The following is a 19,897-nucleotide window of genomic DNA, read 5'->3' on the forward strand; positions in this document are numbered from 1 at the left end:
GATTTGTTGTCTCTTAAAATACTAAGAAACTAGTAAGCTCCCCAGCTGTCACAGCACAGATGCGTGATCTGCCACTAACTCTCACTTTAGGTTTTTTATTGATTATATTCTCACTATGTGCTTGAGGTATATCCCTTTCTAGAACTTGGATTGGGATGGAAAAGTGTGAGTGATTGCCTAATCTCAAAAACTTATTTTTTGTTGTTTTGTGTTCATTTGTTTAAGAGCTTTACCTTTTATCTATCTTCTTTCCCAGACCCTTTACAAAAGTCCTTTCCTTAGCAACAGATGAGTCATCTTAAAACACTGTGCTGATTGGCTGCAGCTCAACTGATTTAAATTTTAATCAATCCGACACTATTTCACATGATTTCCCCTGTTTTACTCCTATCTGTCCAGCTCCACTCTTGAGTTCTGCTGACCCCCATCAAAGCACCCAAGAAGAAAAATGGCCATAATTGGAGACCCAGTGTTAGGATTTTTCATCACAGTTGTCCTGGTGTGCCTTCAGGAATCATGGGCTATCAAAGGTAAGTGCTGAGAGAATCATAACTGGGGAGAATAAGCACTGAGAGCATTGCGAATTGTGGAAAGACGCTATTTGGAGGGAAAGAAACGTTTTATAGGTATTCTGTGGGTCAAAATCTGAAGTAAAGTACGTTGAAGGTGGAAGAGATCTCTTCTCACCACAATTTGAAGTAAGTCAAATTTAGCTTAGAAGAGCAAAACTGAGTTGTATATTTCACTGAGGTAAGGCAAACTTGAGGAAGAAATCTTGTCTGGGAGGCATTAGCAAGCTGCCTCTCTAGGCTTTAACTTATCTTTCTAGCAAATTAGTAAAATTGAAAACCTCACACAATACTGTGAGGATTAAATGAGAAAATCTGAGCGGTTCCTAGCTGGACACCTGGTAGTTGTTTTTTGCCATGCGAATCCTGTCAGAATATTTTGAGCAATGACATTTTGTGGAAGATCACTAGAAAGGAAAGTCACCGGAAGGTAACAGTCTTCCCAAGGGAGGGGGAGGACAGGTGTGACAACATGAGCTGCATTCAATTTACTGCCCCTGGGACAGTGACAGGCCCTCCTTATTGGATGGTACAATGATCTTTGATCACTGCTACTTAGCGATTTTCCAAGGAGAGTAGAAAAATGAGTAAGGAGGTGAAGAGCCAATGTTCTCTGCTGTCTCCTGAGCAGACAGTGTGCTATAGTGAAGATGTATTGAGAAGAAATACCTTTCACCCAGGCGACCACTGCAGAGGGTGGCAGGCACACTGGAAAAAAGGAATATACCAGCTCCAATATCCGTGATGGCAACTGTAGGTTTCTATTGCCCAGAAAGAGCCATACATGGGGATACATATCTGGAAAGAGAGAGGCTCTTCCCTTGGGTTGGGAAGGGGCAACTAGAATGTGTGTGTGTGTGTGTGTGTGTGTGTGTGTGTGTGTGTGTGTGTACACATGAATACATAGCTGCAAATGCTAAATAAATCCCTGGCTTTACCTATATACAGTCAGACTTTAAAATCCCCCTCTCCTCTACACACACCATGGAGGCTGCAAACTCTCTAATTTTAACTTTCTTATTTCAAATTGATTATGCCCTTAGTATAAATTAGGCTCAGTATCAACCATATGAATAGACCCCTTAATGACAGTCTCAATATAAGGATCTTTGAGACATAAGGGTTCTTTGCCAAGGTTAATCCAAATGTAATTCTTCCCTCAGAGTAGCCATGGTGTGGGTGTAGATCCAGGAAAGTGGGTGCTCTACAAGGTCTCAATCTTAATTTCCCAGGTACCTCAGGCCCCAGTGTTCTTTTCCATGGGTCTAGTCCCTACATACAAACCAGTTTCTAACCCTAAAGTGCTTGTTATAGGCCTGATGATATACTAAGAAATTACACTGAGTGGCCAGATTATTATGATCTCTGAACGCATAATAATCTGGCCACTCAGTGTATATCCTATATAATATAAGGCTAATATGCAAATTGTCCCCTCGACCAGGAGTTCGACCAGCAGGCCAGCCAACATCCATGTCCCCTCCACCTGGCCAGGCTGGCTGGACCCCACCCATGCACGAATTCATGCACCGGGCCTCTAATATATATATATCTACACACACACTGGCCAGATTATTATGCGTTCAGAGATCATAATAATCTGGCCACTCAGTGTAGTTAACTTGTCTTATTTAAATTAAAAACAAACCCATGGAAGAAACAAAACCATAAAAGAAAATAATTTAAAAATTTACATGTAAGGAGGTGAAATAATTTGCTCAAAATCACTAGGTAAGTAAGTAGCTGAATAAGAATTCAAACTTTAATTTGATTTCAGACTTCAGAACCCAACCTTTTAGGAGCTGCTGCTGGATTTCTAAAGTGGGATCATTCCTCAGCTAGTGACCTGGAGGCAAACCACAGCTTCACAAGACTCAGGCTTTTCAGACCATTTCCTTCAGTCCACCCTCTCTAACATGCCCCTCATTTCTCCCTCCAGTCTCTGTTCAACACCAATATGCTTCAACCAGCCTCATCTTCCCACTCATCCTACTCTCCATCACTCCTTCACTCCTCTTGGCCTACCACCCCCCTGCCCACGTGTGTCTCACACCTGGGTTCCTCATCTCTCTCGGCTTGTTCCAACCCTAACTCCTTTTCCACCTTTTCAGAGGATCATGTGATCATCCAGGCCGAGTTCTTCATGGAACCTGACTTAACGGGCGAGTTCATGTTTGACTTTGATGGTGATGAGATCTTCCACGTGGATATGCAAAAGAAGGAGACGGTCTGGCGGCTTGAAGAATTTGGCAAGTTTGCCAGTTTTGAGGCTCAGGGTGCATTGGCCAATATTGCTGTGGACAAAGCCAACCTGGAAACTATGATGAAGCGCTCCAATTACACCCCGAACACCAACGGTACTTCCCCCTGCTGCACTCCTAGGTGTGGGGATCGTAGCTTTAAAATAGATGCTTCAGCTCTTTTTTTGTATTATTGTGAATGACTTCCCCTTCTAGGGGCCTAACATTGCCATATCAAGCCCTAAATTCTCATGCTACAGGCCCAACAATTTCATGGGGCTTTTCATTTCCTAATGATCTCACATCTTGTCTCTGCCATCCACTGTCATTTTAAAAGTTATTGCCCTGAATCTATGCTTGGGGAGCCAGGAATGAAGTCCTTGGATACCTTATACCTCAATAGTGGTTACAGTTTATGGGTGAACGTGTCAGAGATAGGTATCTGAGTCTGTGGCATAGATTCTCAGGGCACAATATCAACTTCTTTTCAGTTTTAGAGAGAGAGAGAGGAAGGGGCCAAGCCTAAGCAAGGAAGGCTAATTTCTGTCACGTGTCCCCCAGTACCTCCAGAGATGACTGTGTTCCCGAACAAAGCTGTGGAACTGGGAGAGCCCAACATCCTCATCTGTTTCATTGACAAGTTCTCCCCACCTGTGCTCAACGTCACGTGGCTCCAAAATGGGAAACCTGTCACAACCGGAGTGTCAGAGACGGTCTTCCTGCCCAGGGAGGACCACCTTTTCCGCAAGTTCTACTATCTCCCCTTCCTGCCCTCAAACGAGGACGTCTATGACTGCAAGGTGGAGCACTGGGGTTTGGAGGAGCCTCTTATCAAGCACTGGGGTATGGACCATCCTTCAACCTCCTTTCTTTTTTGTGTTTCCTTCTGTGATGCATGTGTCTGGTCCTTTGGGAAAGAGTCACCGCACTATTTCATAACAACGGCTGTAATTCCTGGTCTTGTCTTCTCCCATTATCCAGCGTTCCTCGCTCTCTAACTTGTAATTCCCTTAATGCATCACTGTATCTTCCTTTTCTTTGGTTGAGTAGTAACTATTGTTTTGACGTAGTACCGCATTCATTACCTCTGTGCTTCGTTTTGTATTTCCCCAGAGTTTGAAGCACGGACCCCCCTCCCAGAGACAACAGAGAATGTGGTGTGTGGCCTGGGCCTGGTCGTGGGTCTGGTGGGCATCATTGTGGGGACCGTCCTCATCATCAAGGGCGTGCGCAAGGGCCATGCTGCTGAACGCCGAGGGCCGCTGTGAGGCGCTGCAGGTGGGTGTGGTGTGTTCAGAGGAAGATGTGTGAGGTTACCAAGAAAAGGAAACAGAGTGGGGAAAAGGACATGTGATGCCTTTAAGGGAAAAGGATGGGGAAAGTCATAGCTCTTGACTTACCTTTGCTAGGACAGAATCGGACATAGGCATTGTCTGATATCCCCAAGCTTCAAGGTTGGCCATTTGGATATTTATAACGTCATCTGCAGGCCATACAAAATTATCAACTTAAAAATCAGCCTGCTATATTTGGTCAAACATTTAATTAACTCTCCCCTAATGCCTTGGCAGGGCCAGACCAAATGATTTTGTGCACCTTGTATAGCCCACAGGCCAGATAGTCCCTACCCCTGACCTAGACATTCAGTCTTGGGAATTATCTCCAGACCTAAGACTACTGTTTAACATTAGAATACGAGGCCCAGTGGTGCAGGAAGGTTAGCTACAAGATTTGGGCACTTCCTGGCTTACAGTTTCTGAGGCAGGCCATCAGGAAAAAAGCATTTCCACAGCTCTTTTGGGGTCAGTGTGGGCTTACTGTATGAATGCTAATGTCTGTGTTTGCTCCTCCGATCTGAAAAGTGGTGTCAGGGTTCTAAGAGAAGGTAAAGCATGGTTTGCTCATTCATGCAGTTCATGTTGGAAAAGTTGTATTGACTAGAGGTCAGATGAATATTAAGAGACTTTTTCATAGTCAAAGGATTAAGGGAGAAGGGGAAGGAATCTGAAGGTAAGTGCTCAAATATTCATCTTAAACTCTTTAAAAACTATGTGTGTCCTCCTACAGGGAATGAACTTTCTTCGGGAGAAGACCAATGAAGAGATTTCTGCTTTAATATCTTTACACACCTGGCACTTCTCCAGATGTCCACCTCAGTGGGGACAACCATTCTTCAGCACCTCCAGCCCCTAAGTCAGTCTACGAGGGGTGATGCCATCTCAGTCTCTCCATATTCCAGGATCTAGTTGGGCTGCCCTGTCATTGCCCCTTTCTATTTCTGTTTTCCCTCCATTTCCCATTATAGTTTTTACTATCAGCATGCGATGCCCCTGCAATAGGCCATAAGATCATTTCTTTGCTATAAAAACATCTCCTGTATATGTCTTGCTTGGGATTTCAAATTGTAATTGTGGTTTTTCTAAATACAATAAACTATTGGCTGAGTGTAGGTGGAGTTTTTGGCATCTGAGTCAGTTCTTCACAGGGGCTGGGGAATATATGTGCTCCCTTCATCCTCTGTAATTAATACCCAGGTTCGTTAGGGTGTGGTCTCATTCAGAGGTTCTGTAAGCAATCCAGTTGCTGGGGTCCAGTCCTCATCTGGAAAACTCTAGAGGAAGGTTTCTTGGGAGATCTCTACCGAGCAACCAGTTCAGAATTTGGTTTTGGTTCTTGAGCCTCCAAGTCAATGAAACATCTGGATCTTCAGAAGAGTGGGTCTCAATGCCTAGGGTTTGGCCTCTGATAATAGAGGTGAGGAAGTGTGAGGAGAAGATGGGGTGGAGTAGAGAGATAATCCTCTCACTTAGCAACATGTATTTAAGGTTTCTCCATGTTTTTTCATAGCTTATTTCTTTTTATCATTATACTAGAGGCCCAGTGCATGAAATTTGTGCACGGACGGTGTGTCCCTCAGCCCAGCCTGCACCTTCTCCAATCTGGGACCCCTTGAGGGATGTCCGACTGCCTGTTTAGGCCTGATCATGGTAGGATTGGACCTAAACGGGCAGTCGGACATCCCTCTCATAATCCAGGACTGCTGGCTCCCAACTGCTCGCTTGCCTGCCTTCCTGATTGCCCCTAACTGCTTCTGCCTACCAGTCTGATCACCCCCTAACCACTCCCCTGCCAGCCCAATTGATGCCTAACTATTCCCCTGCCAGTCTGTTTGCCCCTAACTGCCCTACCCTGCAGGCCTGGTCCCCCTCAACTGCTCTCCCCTGCAGGCCTGGGTTCCCCCCCAAATGCCCTTCTCTGTAGGCCCAGTTGCCCCCAACTTCCCTCCTCTGCTTGCCTGGTCACCCCTAACTGCCCATTCCTTGCAGGACTGGTCCCTCCCAACTGCCCTCCCCTGCTGACCTGATTGCCCACAACTGCCCTCCCTTGCAGACCTGCTCACTCCCAACTGCCCTCCCCTATCTTATGGTGGCCATCTTGTGTTCAAATGGGGGCAGGATATTTGACCACATAGGGGCAGCCATCTTGTGTGTGGAGTGATGGTCAATTTGCATATTACTCTTTTATTAGATAGGATAATACTTAATTGTGTGAATGTACCACAGTTTATTTATCCATTTATCTATTGAATGACATTTTTGTTATTTCAAGACTTGGTCATTGTAAATGAAGCTGCTGTAAACATTTATGGGCCGGGTTTTGTGGGACAAAGTTTTCAACTCATTTGAGTGAATCCCTGAGACTGTGACGCTGGATCAATGGTAAGGGTCTGTGCAGCTTCATCAGAAGCCACCAGTGTCTTGCAGAGTGACCGTACCACTTTGCATTCCCAGCACAAATGAATGAGTCCCTTTAGCTAACACTTGGTATTTTGAGTGTTCTGAATTTTAGCTAGAAAGCTAATTTTTAAAAACTTTTTATTTGAACTAATGATAGATTCACAGGAAGTTGAAAAGACAGTACATAGAGATGCTCTGTACCCTTTCACTATTTCCCCAAATGGTTATATTTTAAGAAACTATAGCACAGTATCAAAACCAGGAAACTGATATTGGAACATTGTGTGCCTACAGTTCTATTGCTTTGTTTTATCACATTTTGGATTTGTGTAACCACCAACACAATAAAGCACAGAACCTTTCCGTTACTACAGAGCTCTCCCTCACGCCTCCCTTCAGAGTTACACCACTTCCCTCCAGACACCGTCCCCTAACATCTGACTTCCGCTGATCTGTTCTCCATCTCTATAATTTTGTGAGTTTGAGAGCCTCAGGTAAATGGAATCAGACAGTATGTGATGTTCTGAGTCTGGCTTATCTCACTCTGCATAACGCCCTCCAGAGCAATCCAAGTTTGCGTGTATGGACAGCTGGTTCCCTTTTACTGCTGAGTAGTGTCCCACAGGATGGCTGCACCACAGCGTGTCTGTGCATCCACTGACCGGCGCTGCTGCTGTTTCTTGTCTGGGCTGTTGTAAATAAAGCTTCTGTGACCATTCGTGTAACGTTACTGTGTGAACGTGAGTTTCCATGTCTCTGGCATTAATGTACTGAGGTGTGATGACCGGGTCCTGTGGGAAGTGTGTGTTTTGTTTTTTAAGAAACTGACAAACTCTTTTTCCAGAGGGTTGCACTACCCAAGTTCCCACCCTCAGTCATGAGGATTCCGTTTCTCACCAGCATTGTGCAGTGTCAGCACTTTATGTTTTGGCTGTATCACAGGGTGCGTCATCATCATGTCCTCATTCTGCATTTCTCTCAAGGCCACTGCTGTTAACCTCGTTCCGTGTGTGCTCATCCGCCGCCTGGGTATCCTGTGCTGGGATGCCTCTTCGTGTCTTACACTCATTTTGACCGTGGGTGTTTTTAGTGTGCAGTTAGGAGAGGCCTTTATTTATTCTAGATGCACGCCCTTTGTAATATTTGGGGAGTGCAAATATTTTTCTCTGCCTGTAGGTTATCTTTTCATCCTCTTAACAGAATTTTTGCAGAACATTTTTAATTTTGATAAAGCCCCATTTATTGATGTTTTCCTTTTATGGATTATGCTTTCGTGTCACGTCTAAAAAGTCCTTACCAATCCCTAGGTCCCAAAGGTTTCCTATGTTTTCTTCTAAAATTTTTACACTTTACATTTACATTTTTGACCTAGCCCTGGTCGAGGGGCTCATTGGTTGTGATACATTGTAATTAGCTAATTATTAAAGGAGGAAAGGAGCAAAGGAAAGGCCAGATATTACAGGCATGTTCCCTGCAAGACTTTGGTGGGAGAGGATGATGAAGGGAAGATAGGCGCATGCCCAGGAAAGATGGGATGACATTGGGAAGGTGCTGGCTTGCTGTCAATCACACCTGGGGACAGAGATGGCTGGCCAGATGGGCGTGGTCACTGCAAACTTGCGGAAATTTGGGATATTTAAACACCTGAACAGAGGAGTTCACTCTCTTGTGCTTTCAGGACCCTTGGGACTCTTGTTGCTTAGGGCATGGTCTCCTGATTCTCCCTTGTGGCCACAGCCATGTGGACCCCACACACAATGGACTAATGGACTGCAGCTGGCCTGATGCTGTACTGGACCCGGCTCCAACAAGGAAAGGAAACTCTGGACACTGGCTTTGCTTCTAGCTTGACTGAAAGCCCAGCTGTACTTCTTCTATGACCGGACAAAGGGAAATGAGACTTTGGAAACCCAGGGATATAATTCCATGGAAATAAAGCTTCCTACCATATCTCATGCTCCCAGGGGGTCCTGTGAAAATGTTATTCCAGCAGTACCCCAAGAACCCCACTTCCATCGATAACAGTTGAAGCATCATCCCATACACCAAAAAGGTTTTGGGTTCAATCCCCATTCGGGTTAGGGAGGTTGTTTGGGAGGCAACCGATTGATGTTTCTCTCTTCACATGGATGTTTCTCTCTGTCTCTCCCTTCCGTTCTCTAAAATCAATACATATCCTTAGGTGAGGGTTAAAAAAAAATATTTTTGATCCAGTTTGAGTGAATTTTTTTAAATGTGTGAGAATTTATCTCATTTCTTTTTCTTTCTTTTTTTTTTCCTCTTTTTTTTTTTTTTTTAGTTTAAAGTGAAAGAGAATTTATCAGTGAAGTGAAGGAATGAGACAGAAAGAAGGGTACTCCATAGGTAGAGCAGCCTCCTTCCCTGCGGACTCTCTCCCGCCCCCCATGGATATTCACTTCCTCCAGCTCCATTGTTTGAAAAGACCACCCATCCTCCATTCAATTGCTTTGCGCCTTTGTCAAAAATGACTTGGCGTTCCCTAGCCAGTAGTCCAGTGGTTAGAACATCAACCCATGGACTGAAGGGTCTGAGTTTTGATTCCAGTCAGGAGCACTTACCTCAGTTGCAGGCTCAATTCCCAGTCCCCATGAAATGTGTGTGGGAGGCAACCAATCGATGTGCCTCTCTCACATTAGCTTCCTGTCTCTCTCTCTCTGTCTCTCCCCCTCCCTTCCACTCTCTCTAAAAAATCAATGGGAAAAAATATTGTTGGGTGGGGGTTAACAAAAAAAAGATGACTCAGCATGGGTCTATTTCTGGAGTCTCTATTCTGCTCCATCAGTCTTTGTCCATTCCTCCACAATACCCATCAGTCTTTTTTTTTTTTTTTTTATAAATATATTTTATTGATTTTTTACAGAGAGGAAGAGAGAGGGATAGAGTTAGAAACATCCATCAGCTGCCTCCTGCACGCCCCCTACTGGGGATGTGCCCGCAACCAAGGTACATGCCCTTGACCTGGGACCCTTGAGTCCACAGGCCCACGCTCTATCCACTGAGCCAAACCGGTTTCAGCAATACCCATCAGTCTTGATTAGTGTAGCTATACAAAGGTCTTAAATTTGGTTAGAGAGTGATCTCTCAACTTTATTTTTCTTTATCAAATTTGTTTTATGTATTCTGATTCCTTTGCTTTTTCATATAAATTTTAGAGTAACTTTGTCTATAGTAACTTTGTCTATTAAAATTATTGCTGGGATTTGGATTAAAATTGCATTAAAGTAGGGTAAGTGACATCAGGAGATAAGTGACATCTTTACTATTTTCCAGCTGATGAATACGGTATCTCTATTTATTTAGATTTTGGATTACTTTCATCAGCATTTCGGGATGCAAGTCCTATACGTGTTCTCATAGAATTATATTCGCATTTCCTTTTTATTTTTAGTGATTATAAATGGTATTGTATTTTTAATTTTTGTTTTATGTCTTCATTGCATATGCAGAAACACAAATAGAATTTGTTCGTGGATCTTGGTTTCTGCAACCTGGATAAACTCCCTTATTAGCTTAAGTTTAAAAGATAAACAAGATTTCTATACTGAAAACTAGATGACAGCACTGGGAGAAATTAATGCACCTACAAAAATGAAACAATTTGGAGAGTATAAGAGTAAATATTTTAAATATGTCAGTTCTCTCCAAATTGATCTATATTCAGTAAAAATATCATGGCAATAATTTTTGTTTGCTTGTTTTATTTCTTCTTGTTTCTTCTGGTTTGTTTGGGGTTTTAGTGTGTTCTTTTTTGGGGGGGCTTTCAAGCTAAATTTAAAATTCATAGTCATATGTAAATATTGAAGTCCTAAATTAGCTAAGAAAATTTTGAAAAATAAGAACAAAACTGGAAGAAATTTAGTATAAGGTAGCAAAATGTTAATGTTAATTAACATTATTGGTATTGGTCATATTAGTTAGCATCTTGTGGTATACTAGTTAACATAGTGTGGAGTTGGCTCAAAGTAGACAAACTAGACAACAGAACAAAATTCTGGAAACAGATCTCTTCCAAACACAGTGCTGTGGTTGAGGGTGGCACTGCGATGCAATGGGAGGAATGTGGTCCTTGCAGCCAATGTTGCTAAGTCACTGGAATGTCCTCTTGAGAAAATTTACTGTGCTATCACCTAAAAAACATTAATAAAACCCAATTCCAGATGGGGTGAAACGATCTAGTAAATTCAACACTGAAGCAAACAGGGCCTTGAATACCCATTGAATTCAAGGCCCCGTTTGGTTGAGCATCAATCTATGAACCAGGAGGTCGTGGTTTGATTCCCAGTTAGGACACAAGAAATCTTGCAGATTTAATTTTCTCTCTTGAAAGTCTCCATCCATAGCTAATATAAATTTAATATTATGATATTCCCTTCACCGCTGATGGGAAGGACCACAGAGGCCATGTTAGAGCACTGAGCTGGGACACGCTTCATCCATTTTACAGACCAGGAAACTGAGGCCAATTCTTATCTTGTCTTTAAGTAATGGATGTTTTTATTAATAGTTACAATTTCTTTATCAGATGTAAGACTATAAGATTGTCTATTTTTGAGTCAGTTTTGGTAAATTGTGTGAGACAGATTAAAGAGGGGTGTAAATTATTTGCCGTTCATCTCATGGAAAGGTAGATTGTATCATCCCCTGAACACCCATTCAATCTGACCACTAGAGGTGGTGGAAGTGATGCCACACAGGTCTGAGGCTAGGTCTAAAGGAGTCTTACAGCCTGGCCGGTGTTGCTCAATGGTTGAGCATCAATCTATGAACCAGGAGGTCATGGTTTGATTCCCAGTTAGGGCACAAGAAATCTTGCAGATTTAATTTTCTCTCTTGAAAGTCTCCAGCCATAGCTAATATAAATTTAATATTATAATATTCCCTTCACTGCTGATGGGAAGGACCACAGAGGCCACGTTAGAGCACTGAGCTGCATATAGACGGAGAGAATGTCTCAGTGTCCTGAGTGAGGACCCAGCCCCAGCTATCAGGTGACTCTAACCACATGATGGACACCAAGTGAGAACCACCCACTGAATTCAATCAACTCCCAGAACTGTGAAACACCATTAAATGGCTGAAGATGAAAATAAATTTTTAAAAATCATTATATTTTAAGCCACCAATTTTGTAGGTAACTTATTACACAGGAATAGATAATGAAATAGTGTTTTTCACCTAAAAATATCAAATCTATTTATGCAAAATCTTTACAATATTATCTTAGTATCTTTTAATGTCTGTAGAATCTGTAGGAATGTCATCTTTTTCACTCCAGATGTTAATAATCTGTGATTTGAATTTTTTTTCTTTCTTATCAATCTTGTAGGTGGTTTTTCAAAAAAAGGAATAAGAAAGGCAAAAACCCTTCTGGCCCCGTTGATTTTTATTATTATACATCTACATTCAACTGTATTAATTTCCTCTCTTACCTTTATTACTTCCTTTCTTCTATTTTTTGTTAATTCACTTTTCATAGATTTTTAATTTAAAAGTTTAGATGTATGATTTTTATATATTTCTCCATTTATGTTATAAGCATTTAAATCTATAAATTTCTAATAACAAACTCCTTTGATTAAATATCTCAAATTTTGAAAATCTGTTGGAATATTTCCTTATTCTAAAATATTTACTTTCTTATCTGATTGCTCTTTGATAAACCATGGATTATTTAGAAGCATATTATTTCACTTATAAAAAGTTGACTGTCTCAATCTTATTGATTTGTAATTTAATATGATTGTTGTCAAATAATGCATTTTGTATGATTTGTATGAAATTTATTGAGACTTGTTTTACGACCATAATATATGGTCTATTTCTTGGATATTCTTTGTGAAATTTAGAGACATATTTGTCCTGTAGTTATTGGGTGTAGTCAATGTACATGTCAATTTTAAATGTTAATTAGGTCAAGATGATTGAAAGTATTGTTTGTATCTTTGACTTCCTTAATGATGCTTGTTTGCATAAAACTAGAGAGAGCTTTTCTGTCTTCTATCTACCTCCCAAGTTCTCATATTACCAGGGACTCAGCAAAAGTTCTGGGAGGAAAATTAGCTGGCAGGGAAAGTTGCATATATTATACTAGAGGCCGGGTGCATGGATTCGTGCACCGGTGGGGTCCCTTGGCCTGACCTGCACCCTTTAGCAATCCGGGACCCCTCAGGGGATGCTGGTGCCAGTTTCAACCCAATCCCCGCAGACCAGACAGAGGAACCCTGCCAGTGCACAACTGCACCGGGCCTCTAGTCTACATAATAAAAGGCTAATATGCAAATGAATGAATGGTGGAATAACTGGTCACTATGATGCACGCTGACCACTGGGGGCAGACACTCAACGCAGGAGCTGCACCCTGGTGGTCAGTGTGTTCCCACAGGGGGAGAACTGCTCAGCCAGAAGCTGGGCTCATGGCTGCTGAGCACAGCGGCAGTGGTGGGAGCCTCTCCCCGCTCCGTGGCAATGCTAAGTATGTCTTCCTGATGGCTTAGGCCCACTGAGCCACCAATTGGACCTCCCCTCAGGACTCCTGGACTGCAGGAGGGCACAGGCCAGGCTGAGGGACCCCTCCCTCAAGTGCACGAATTTCATGCACCAGGCCTCTAGTATGCATATAAGATCTTTAATTAATCTCTTCCCACCCTTTCCACTGCCCACTTCCCTCTGGAATTCATCAGTCTGTTCCATGTTTCCATGCCTGTGTGTTGAGCATCTGTCCCCTGGTGATCAGTGTGTGTCATAGCTACCAGTCGAAAGGTCGAAGGGTCGAACAGTTGGACGGTCACTTAGGCTTTTATATATATACTAGAGGCCCAGTGCACGAAATTCGTGCACTGGGGAGGGTGTCCCTCAGCCCAGCTTGCACCCTCTCTAATATGGCACCCCTCGGGGGATGTCCAACTGCAGGTTTAGGCCCGATTCCACAGGGATCGGGCCTAAACCTGCAGTTGGACATCCCTCTCACAATCCGGGACCTCTGGCTCCTAACCGCTCACCTACCTGCCTGATTGCCCCCTAACTGCTCCCTTGCTGGCCTGATTGCCCCCTAACTGCTCCTCTGCGGGCCTGATTGCCCCCAAATACCCTCCCCTGCTGGCCTGATCACCCCCAAGGCTTTTATTAGTATAGATATGACCCTGCACAGAAAATTTTACTAACCCTGATTTACAATAAGGGCTTGACGATTGAATCATTAGGACCAGACACCAAGATTTCCTTTCTTTGAATAGTGGAGGGAATACTTATCTTGTCTTTAAGTTGCCCGGAAATTAAAATGAGATAATGACTTAGAAAAGTATAAAAGCACCATATAAAGACAACTGTCTTTTTAATGAAGTGGCAAAATGAAAAACACTTTTTATTCTCCCCTTCCTTCCTTTACAGCTTTTATTTAAACTTTGAAATTTATAAAAATTTCACTCCAATTTTCATTCAACATTATTTTGTATTGGTTTCAGGTTTTATATTAGTTACAGAATAGTGGTTAGACAATCATATACTTTACAAAGTGTTCCCCGATATTTCTAGTACCCACCTGGCATCATACCATCATTACAACACTACTGACTATATTCCCTATTTAAGTGACAATGGGTTTACAGGTTCCTTTCAATCTTTCTTTTGTGTTTTTTGTCCTTCCTTTTCTTTCTCACTTCTTCCCTCATTTTCTTTATATAGTATCTCAATTGGCCATCAAAGCTCAGTGAAGGCAGCCGAAACCGGTTTGGCTCAGTGGATAGAGCGTCGGTCTGCGGACTGAAAGGTCCCAGGTTCGATTCCGGTCAAGGGCATGTACATTGGTTGCAGGCACACCCCCGGTGGGGGGTGTGCAGGAGGCAGCTGGTTGATGTTTCTCTCTCATCGATGTTTCTAGCTCTCTATCCCTCTCTCTTTCTCTCTGTGGAAAATCAATAAAATATATTAAAAAAAAAAAAAAAAAAAAAAAAAAAAAGCTCAGTGAAGGCACTGGGACACGCTTCATCCATTTTACAGACCAGGAAACTGAGGCCAATTCCAGTTGGCTGTGGAACTTGACTCAGCACACAGGAAGCCCTCAGAGCCATGCTCTTTGCGCTTCCTAAGGGGCAGTCGCCCAGCAAACAGAACAAACCTTCCAGTCAGGTTTCCGAGCCTCTTTCTCGAGCACCTTTTCAATGTGGATGCTCCACATTCTTTCCTCTCCCCTGCCCCTGACCCCCATTCTTTACTGCCCCCGCTTCTCCGGAGCAGGTGGAAGGCTTCGCACTCACTGCCTAGGCATGCTCTGCCTGAGGCAGGGCACCGTGGGCTTGCTTTTGGGTCAAGGCAGGAGCAGGAGTCACTGCCTCTGAAGTGTGAAGGCCGCCTGAGTGAGGCCCGTTAGCACTGGGAGCTTCTCTGAATCACATCAGTCAGTCCAGTACCCTGCAGTGCAGCATCCCTCCACTGAAGTGGCACCACCCCTCAACCCCCGCCTCAGGGGTGAGGGTCCTTGCCCCTCTGCTCGGGAGTCCTTCCATGGCCCTTGATCCCTGGCTGGGCCCACCCACGTCTTGGGGCCACTGCAGAACCTCTGTCTCTCTGCAGATGAGGCAGATCCCTGCCCTCGGTCTCCATGAAGCTATGAATCTCAGCAACCCCATGCCTGCAATGTTCCCAGGGACCCCCCGGAGCGGGTAGGGTCTGGCCTCGACTCCCCTGGGCAGCGATCTTCCCAGGGACCCCGGGGGAGTGGCTTGGTGTGTCTGGCCTTGCCTCCCCTGGGCAGCCATCTTCCCAGGGACCCCCGGAAAGGGGAGCGGCTAGGCGGGTCTGGTCTCGACTCCCCTGGGCAGCGATCTTCCCAGGGACTCCCGGGGAGTGGCTAGGCGGGTCCAGTCTCGACTCCTCTGGGCGGCGATCTTTCCAGGGACCCCCGGGGAGTGGCTAGGCGGGTCCGGCTTCACCTCCCCAGGGCGGCGATCTTCCCAGGGACCCCCGGGGAGTGGCTTGGCGGGTCTGGCCTCACCTCCCCTGGGCGGTGATCTTCCCAGGGACCCCCGGGAGTGGCTAGGCGGGTCTGGCCTCACCTCCCCTGGGTGGTGATCTTCCCAGGGATACCCGGGAGAGGCTGGGCAGCCCAGCCTGGCCTCCCCAGGCGGCGATCTTCCCAGCTACCCCCGGAACTAAGAGGACTGGGCACCGCCATCTTGATCTTCTCAACGGCCGGATAGGCCACACGGAGTCCCGTCCCCCAGCCTCCCGCCGGCCCAATCGTGGGCGTAGTGGAGGTGCGGTCAATTTGCATGTTTCTCTATTATAAGGTAGGACTAGCAGCCCGTTTGCATGAAGATTTGTGCAATAGACCTTCATTCACCTGGCTGCCTGCACCAGTTTTCTGCTGGCACCGGGGACCCAGGCCTTGGCTGTGGCCACCGCCTTCTGCCTTCTTTCAGGGTTGGGGCTTGGCCCCGGGCAGTGGCCTTGGGCTCGGCTGCACCCCAGCCTCCCTGTTACAGATCGCAGGAGCCGACCCCTGGTGGTTGCCTGCAATCCGTGCAGGCTCCCCACTGGTGCCCAAGGCCGGGAAAGCCTCGGCCGCACCCCAGTGTCCCTGCGACGGTTTCCTGGTGGGCGTGGCTGGTGGGCGTGGTGAAGATATGGTCAATTTGCATATTACTCTATTATTAGGTAGGACTAGAGGCCCGGTACAAGAAATTCATGCATGGCAGGGGGGTGTCCCTCAGCCCAGCCTGCACCCTCTCCAATCTGGGACCCCTCGAGGGATGTTCAACTGCCCTCTCACAATCCATGACTGCTGGCTCCCAACTGCTCACCTGCCTGCTTTCCTGATTGCCCCTAACTGCTTCTGCTTGCCAGCCTGATCACCCCCTAACCACTCCATTGCCAGCCTGATTGATGCCTAACTGCTCCCCTACCAGCCTGTGTGCCCCTAACTGCCCTCCCCTGCTGGCCTGGTCCCCCGCAACTGCTCTCCCCTGCAGGCCTGGGTTCTCCCCAACTGCTCTTCCCTGCAGGCCCGGTCGCCCCCAACTTCCCTCTTCTGCCGATCTGGTCATCCCTAACTGCCCTACCCTGAAGGCTTGAATGCCACCAAATGCCCTCCCTTGCAGGCCTGGTCCCTCCAAACTGCCCTCCCCTGCTGGCCATCTTGTGGTGGCCATCTTGTGTCCACATAGGGGCAGGATCTTTGACCACATAGGGGAGACAGCTTGTGTGTTGGAGTGACAGTTGATTTGCATATTACTCTTTTATTAGATAGGATAGGGGCCTGGTGCATAGGTGGGGGCAAGCTGGTTTGCCATGCAGGGTGTCCTGGATCAGGGTGGGGGTTCCCTTGGGGCATGGGGTGGCCTGGGCGAGGGGCCTGTTGTGGTTTGCAGGACAGCCATGCCCCCCAGTGACCCAAGTAGAGGCCCTGGTATCTGGAATTTATTTATCTTCTGTAATTGAAACTTTGTAGCCTTGAGTGGAGCCAAGCCTCCTGCTCGCTCTATGGCTGCCACTATTTTTGTTGGGATTTATTTATCTTCTATAATTGAAACTTTGTAGCATTGAGTGGAGGCCTGGGCCTGCCAGGGTGTGAGGAAAGCTTGGCTTCCTCCATTGCTGGAGAAACCCAAACCTCCTGCTCGCTCCGTGTCCGCAGCCATCTTGGTTGGGGGTTAATTTGCTTACCTGCTCCTGATTGGCTGGTGGGCGTGGCTTGTGGGTGTAGCGGAGTGATGGTTAATTTGCATATTACTCTTTTATTAGATAGGATAGATACTTCACAGCTCTATAGACTCCAATTCATCACACAAGCCCACAGGGTTATTTATTTATTTATTTATTTATTTATTTTTTATTTATTTTGTTAATCATCACCTGAGGATATTTTTCCATTCATTTTTAGAGAGAGAGTGGGATGGAGGGGGAAAGACAGAGAGAGAGAAACATCGATGTGAGAGAGAGACACATCTATTGGTTGCCTCCTGCAACAAGCCTGCAACCAAAGCATGTGCCCTTCACCAGAATCGAACTTGGGATCCTTCAGTCCATGGACCAATGCTCTATCCATTGAGCCAAACCAGCTAGGGCACCCACAGGGTTACTTAAACTTAGTTGGTTTCTCCTTATTCATCATCTCACTTTCTGGGCCAGGCCAGTGTGTACCCATGCTGATGCTCAGCAGATGACCCAGGTAATGAAAGGCGGCACTGTTCCTGCTCACTAAGCCGAAGGTGTCCACCTCCAGAATTTGGCATTGTTAGGCTTCTTTGCATCTCTGGTATTTTTAAGTCTTTAAAAATAATATTTTTCCAGTTTACCATTTTTGCTTGTTCTTATGGTGCAGTGATTGCCCTTGTAAGTTTTTTTCATCCTAACTAGCACTATGATTTACTTTTTTCCTAGCCATGTTGGGAGTGCTAAGTAATTTATTTAAAGCTCTGTGTATTTTTGTTATGCATGGCTATATCATAATTTATCTGTTCTCTATCTGAAAATTCAGACTGCTTCTTTCCTCTTCTATCAGATTTGTATATGTTATCTTGGATCAAGGGTACAAACACCTAGGTTGGAGCATTGGATTATCCAAACTCTCTGGAGGGGTGCGCCAACGTATGCCCTTCTCACCAGGCACAACACGAAGTGCCATCTGGCAGCACGTGGTTTGTAGTCTTGATGTACAAGTCAAGACAAATGTATTCATTTTTCTTTTAGAATTTGAAAATATTTTCATTATTCCAAACCGTGGTACAACAAAAATTCAATTTTATGTCTGCTTGGGCTCATGTAGTATTGTTGATTTAATGTGGATATCTTGAAATGGATGTTTGTTGTTAGTCATGTGGCATTTACATTTTTAGTTTTAATAGTTACTGTCAAGCTGCCACCCATTCACCATTCACCATCCTCACAGCATCTGAGAAAATCCACAGGTTCTTATAAATCTAATTTGGAGGTTGTTATTTGAATCTGCATTTTTCAGATTATTGGTGAGTTTAGATAAATATTTTATTTTTATTGACTATTGGTATGTTCTTGTAGGAAGCGGTTATAGGGTTAAGCCTCAGACTGACCTGTGGCAGGATCACAAACAAGTTAGTTTGGAGGGCAGACCCCTCCCAGCATAATTAAGCCTGATCCTGTAACTGATCCCTAGATCTTTCCTGGGTAGCTAGTGGGCTGTGGGAAGGGCAGCAAGTGCTGCCAAAACTAGTGAAACTTACAAGAACATTGTTAATTGCCTTGTTTGTCCCTGATTATAAATAAAGCCTCAGCTTTGCAGTCTGGATCTGTTCTGTGGCCTCAGCCAGGCACAGAAAGATCCACCCAGCCCCAGTTTCATGAATCTATTTCTGCATCTTGTTTTCTTTATTTCTAATATTTCTCAATCCCTGGCCGCCTCCACTTAGAACCGGTTCGTTCATCTCTCTTTCTGCACAGGACACGGAAAAGGGAGATCCCTGCCATGTCTGGCCCCCGCCGCATCAGGCCCCTGCATTTGGTGACCAATGTGGGCCATGAAAGAGGCAACAAGAGGTAAGAGGCAAGGGATTGCTCCCAAGAATTGCGCGCGCCACAGATTTAAGAAATGTAAGGTAGGAGAAACCAAGATGGCGGCATAGGTTAAACACCTAACCTGCAGCCGGGCACAACAATTTCAAAAATACAACTAGAGGTCAGAACGGACATCGTCCAGAACCACAGGAGAGCTGGTGGACTGAAATGCCCACAGCTGGGGGGAAGGAGAAGGCCACGGGGATAGTCGGGGAGCCGTAAAAGCCTGAGGTATGGAGAAACGGGTGGAGACACGAGCACGCGCGCCTGCGGGGAGGATGGAGCCGGAGAGGAAGGGGCGGCTGACGGCCTGGCTGGCGTTCACTGGCAGGAAGGAGATAAAGGCTCCGGATTGCGCTGAGCGCCGGCTCCAACTGCACTGAACCCCAGTTCCGGGTGAAACCCTGGGAAGCCAGGTGCAGGCTGGGGGAATGAATCTGGGCTGTGGGGCGCAGGCACAGAGGAGCGGCGGAAGGCAGAGCTCCAGAGGCGCGCACGGGAAGGGGCGCAAAGGATGGACTGTTGCCTGCGCCACTGAACTGCCCTAGCGGGAAGGAGACAAGGGCTCTGGACCATGCTGAACCCCAGTTCCGACTGCACTGAACCCCAGTTCCGGGCGAAACCCTGGGAAGCCAGGCGCATGCTGGGGGAATGAATTTGGGCTGTGGGGCAGAGGCACAGAGGAGCAGCGGCTCCAGAGGCGCACACGGGAAGGCGCGCAGAGGACGGACTGTTGCCTGCGCCACTGAATGGCCCTGCTGGGAAGGAGACAAAGGCGCCAGACTGCACTGAGACCCAGTTCCAA

The 19,897-nt window shown here is 45.7% G+C and overlaps 1 protein-coding gene across 1 annotated transcript; it reads left to right on the plus strand.

Moving 5' to 3' along the window:
• Positions 1-366: 366 nt before the first annotated feature.
• Positions 367-5,264, plus strand: LOC103300442 (HLA class II histocompatibility antigen, DR alpha chain). The gene is made up of 5 exons (XM_028133728.2): positions 367-530; positions 2,681-2,926; positions 3,371-3,652; positions 3,923-4,087; positions 4,877-5,264. Exons 1-4 carry the CDS (start codon positions 449-451, stop codon positions 4,075-4,077), a joined length of 765 nt encoding a protein of 254 aa, XP_027989529.2. The 5' UTR covers positions 367-448; the 3' UTR covers positions 4,078-4,087; positions 4,877-5,264.
• The last annotated feature ends 14,633 nt before the right edge of the window (positions 5,265-19,897 follow it).

The sequence above is a fragment of the Eptesicus fuscus genome, chromosome 10 (assembly GCF_027574615.1).
Source record: "Eptesicus fuscus isolate TK198812 chromosome 10, DD_ASM_mEF_20220401, whole genome shotgun sequence".
In the NCBI taxonomy this organism is placed as follows: Eukaryota; Metazoa; Chordata; class Mammalia; order Chiroptera; family Vespertilionidae; genus Eptesicus; species Eptesicus fuscus.

What these genes read in the sequence shown, in the direction of transcription:
- LOC103300442 (XM_028133728.2), top strand. Translation starts at nt 449, where the DNA reads ATGGCCATAATTGGAGACCCAGTGTTAGGATTTTTCATCACAGTTGTC. An exon ending in TTACACCCCGAACACCAACG is followed by an intron (nt 2,927 to 3,370) that starts GTACTTCCCCCT and finishes CGTGTCCCCCAG; the next exon opens with TACCTCCAGAGATGACTGTG. An exon ending in GCCTCTTATCAAGCACTGGG is followed by an intron (nt 3,653 to 3,922) that starts GTATGGACCATC and finishes GTATTTCCCCAG; the next exon opens with AGTTTGAAGCACGGACCCCC.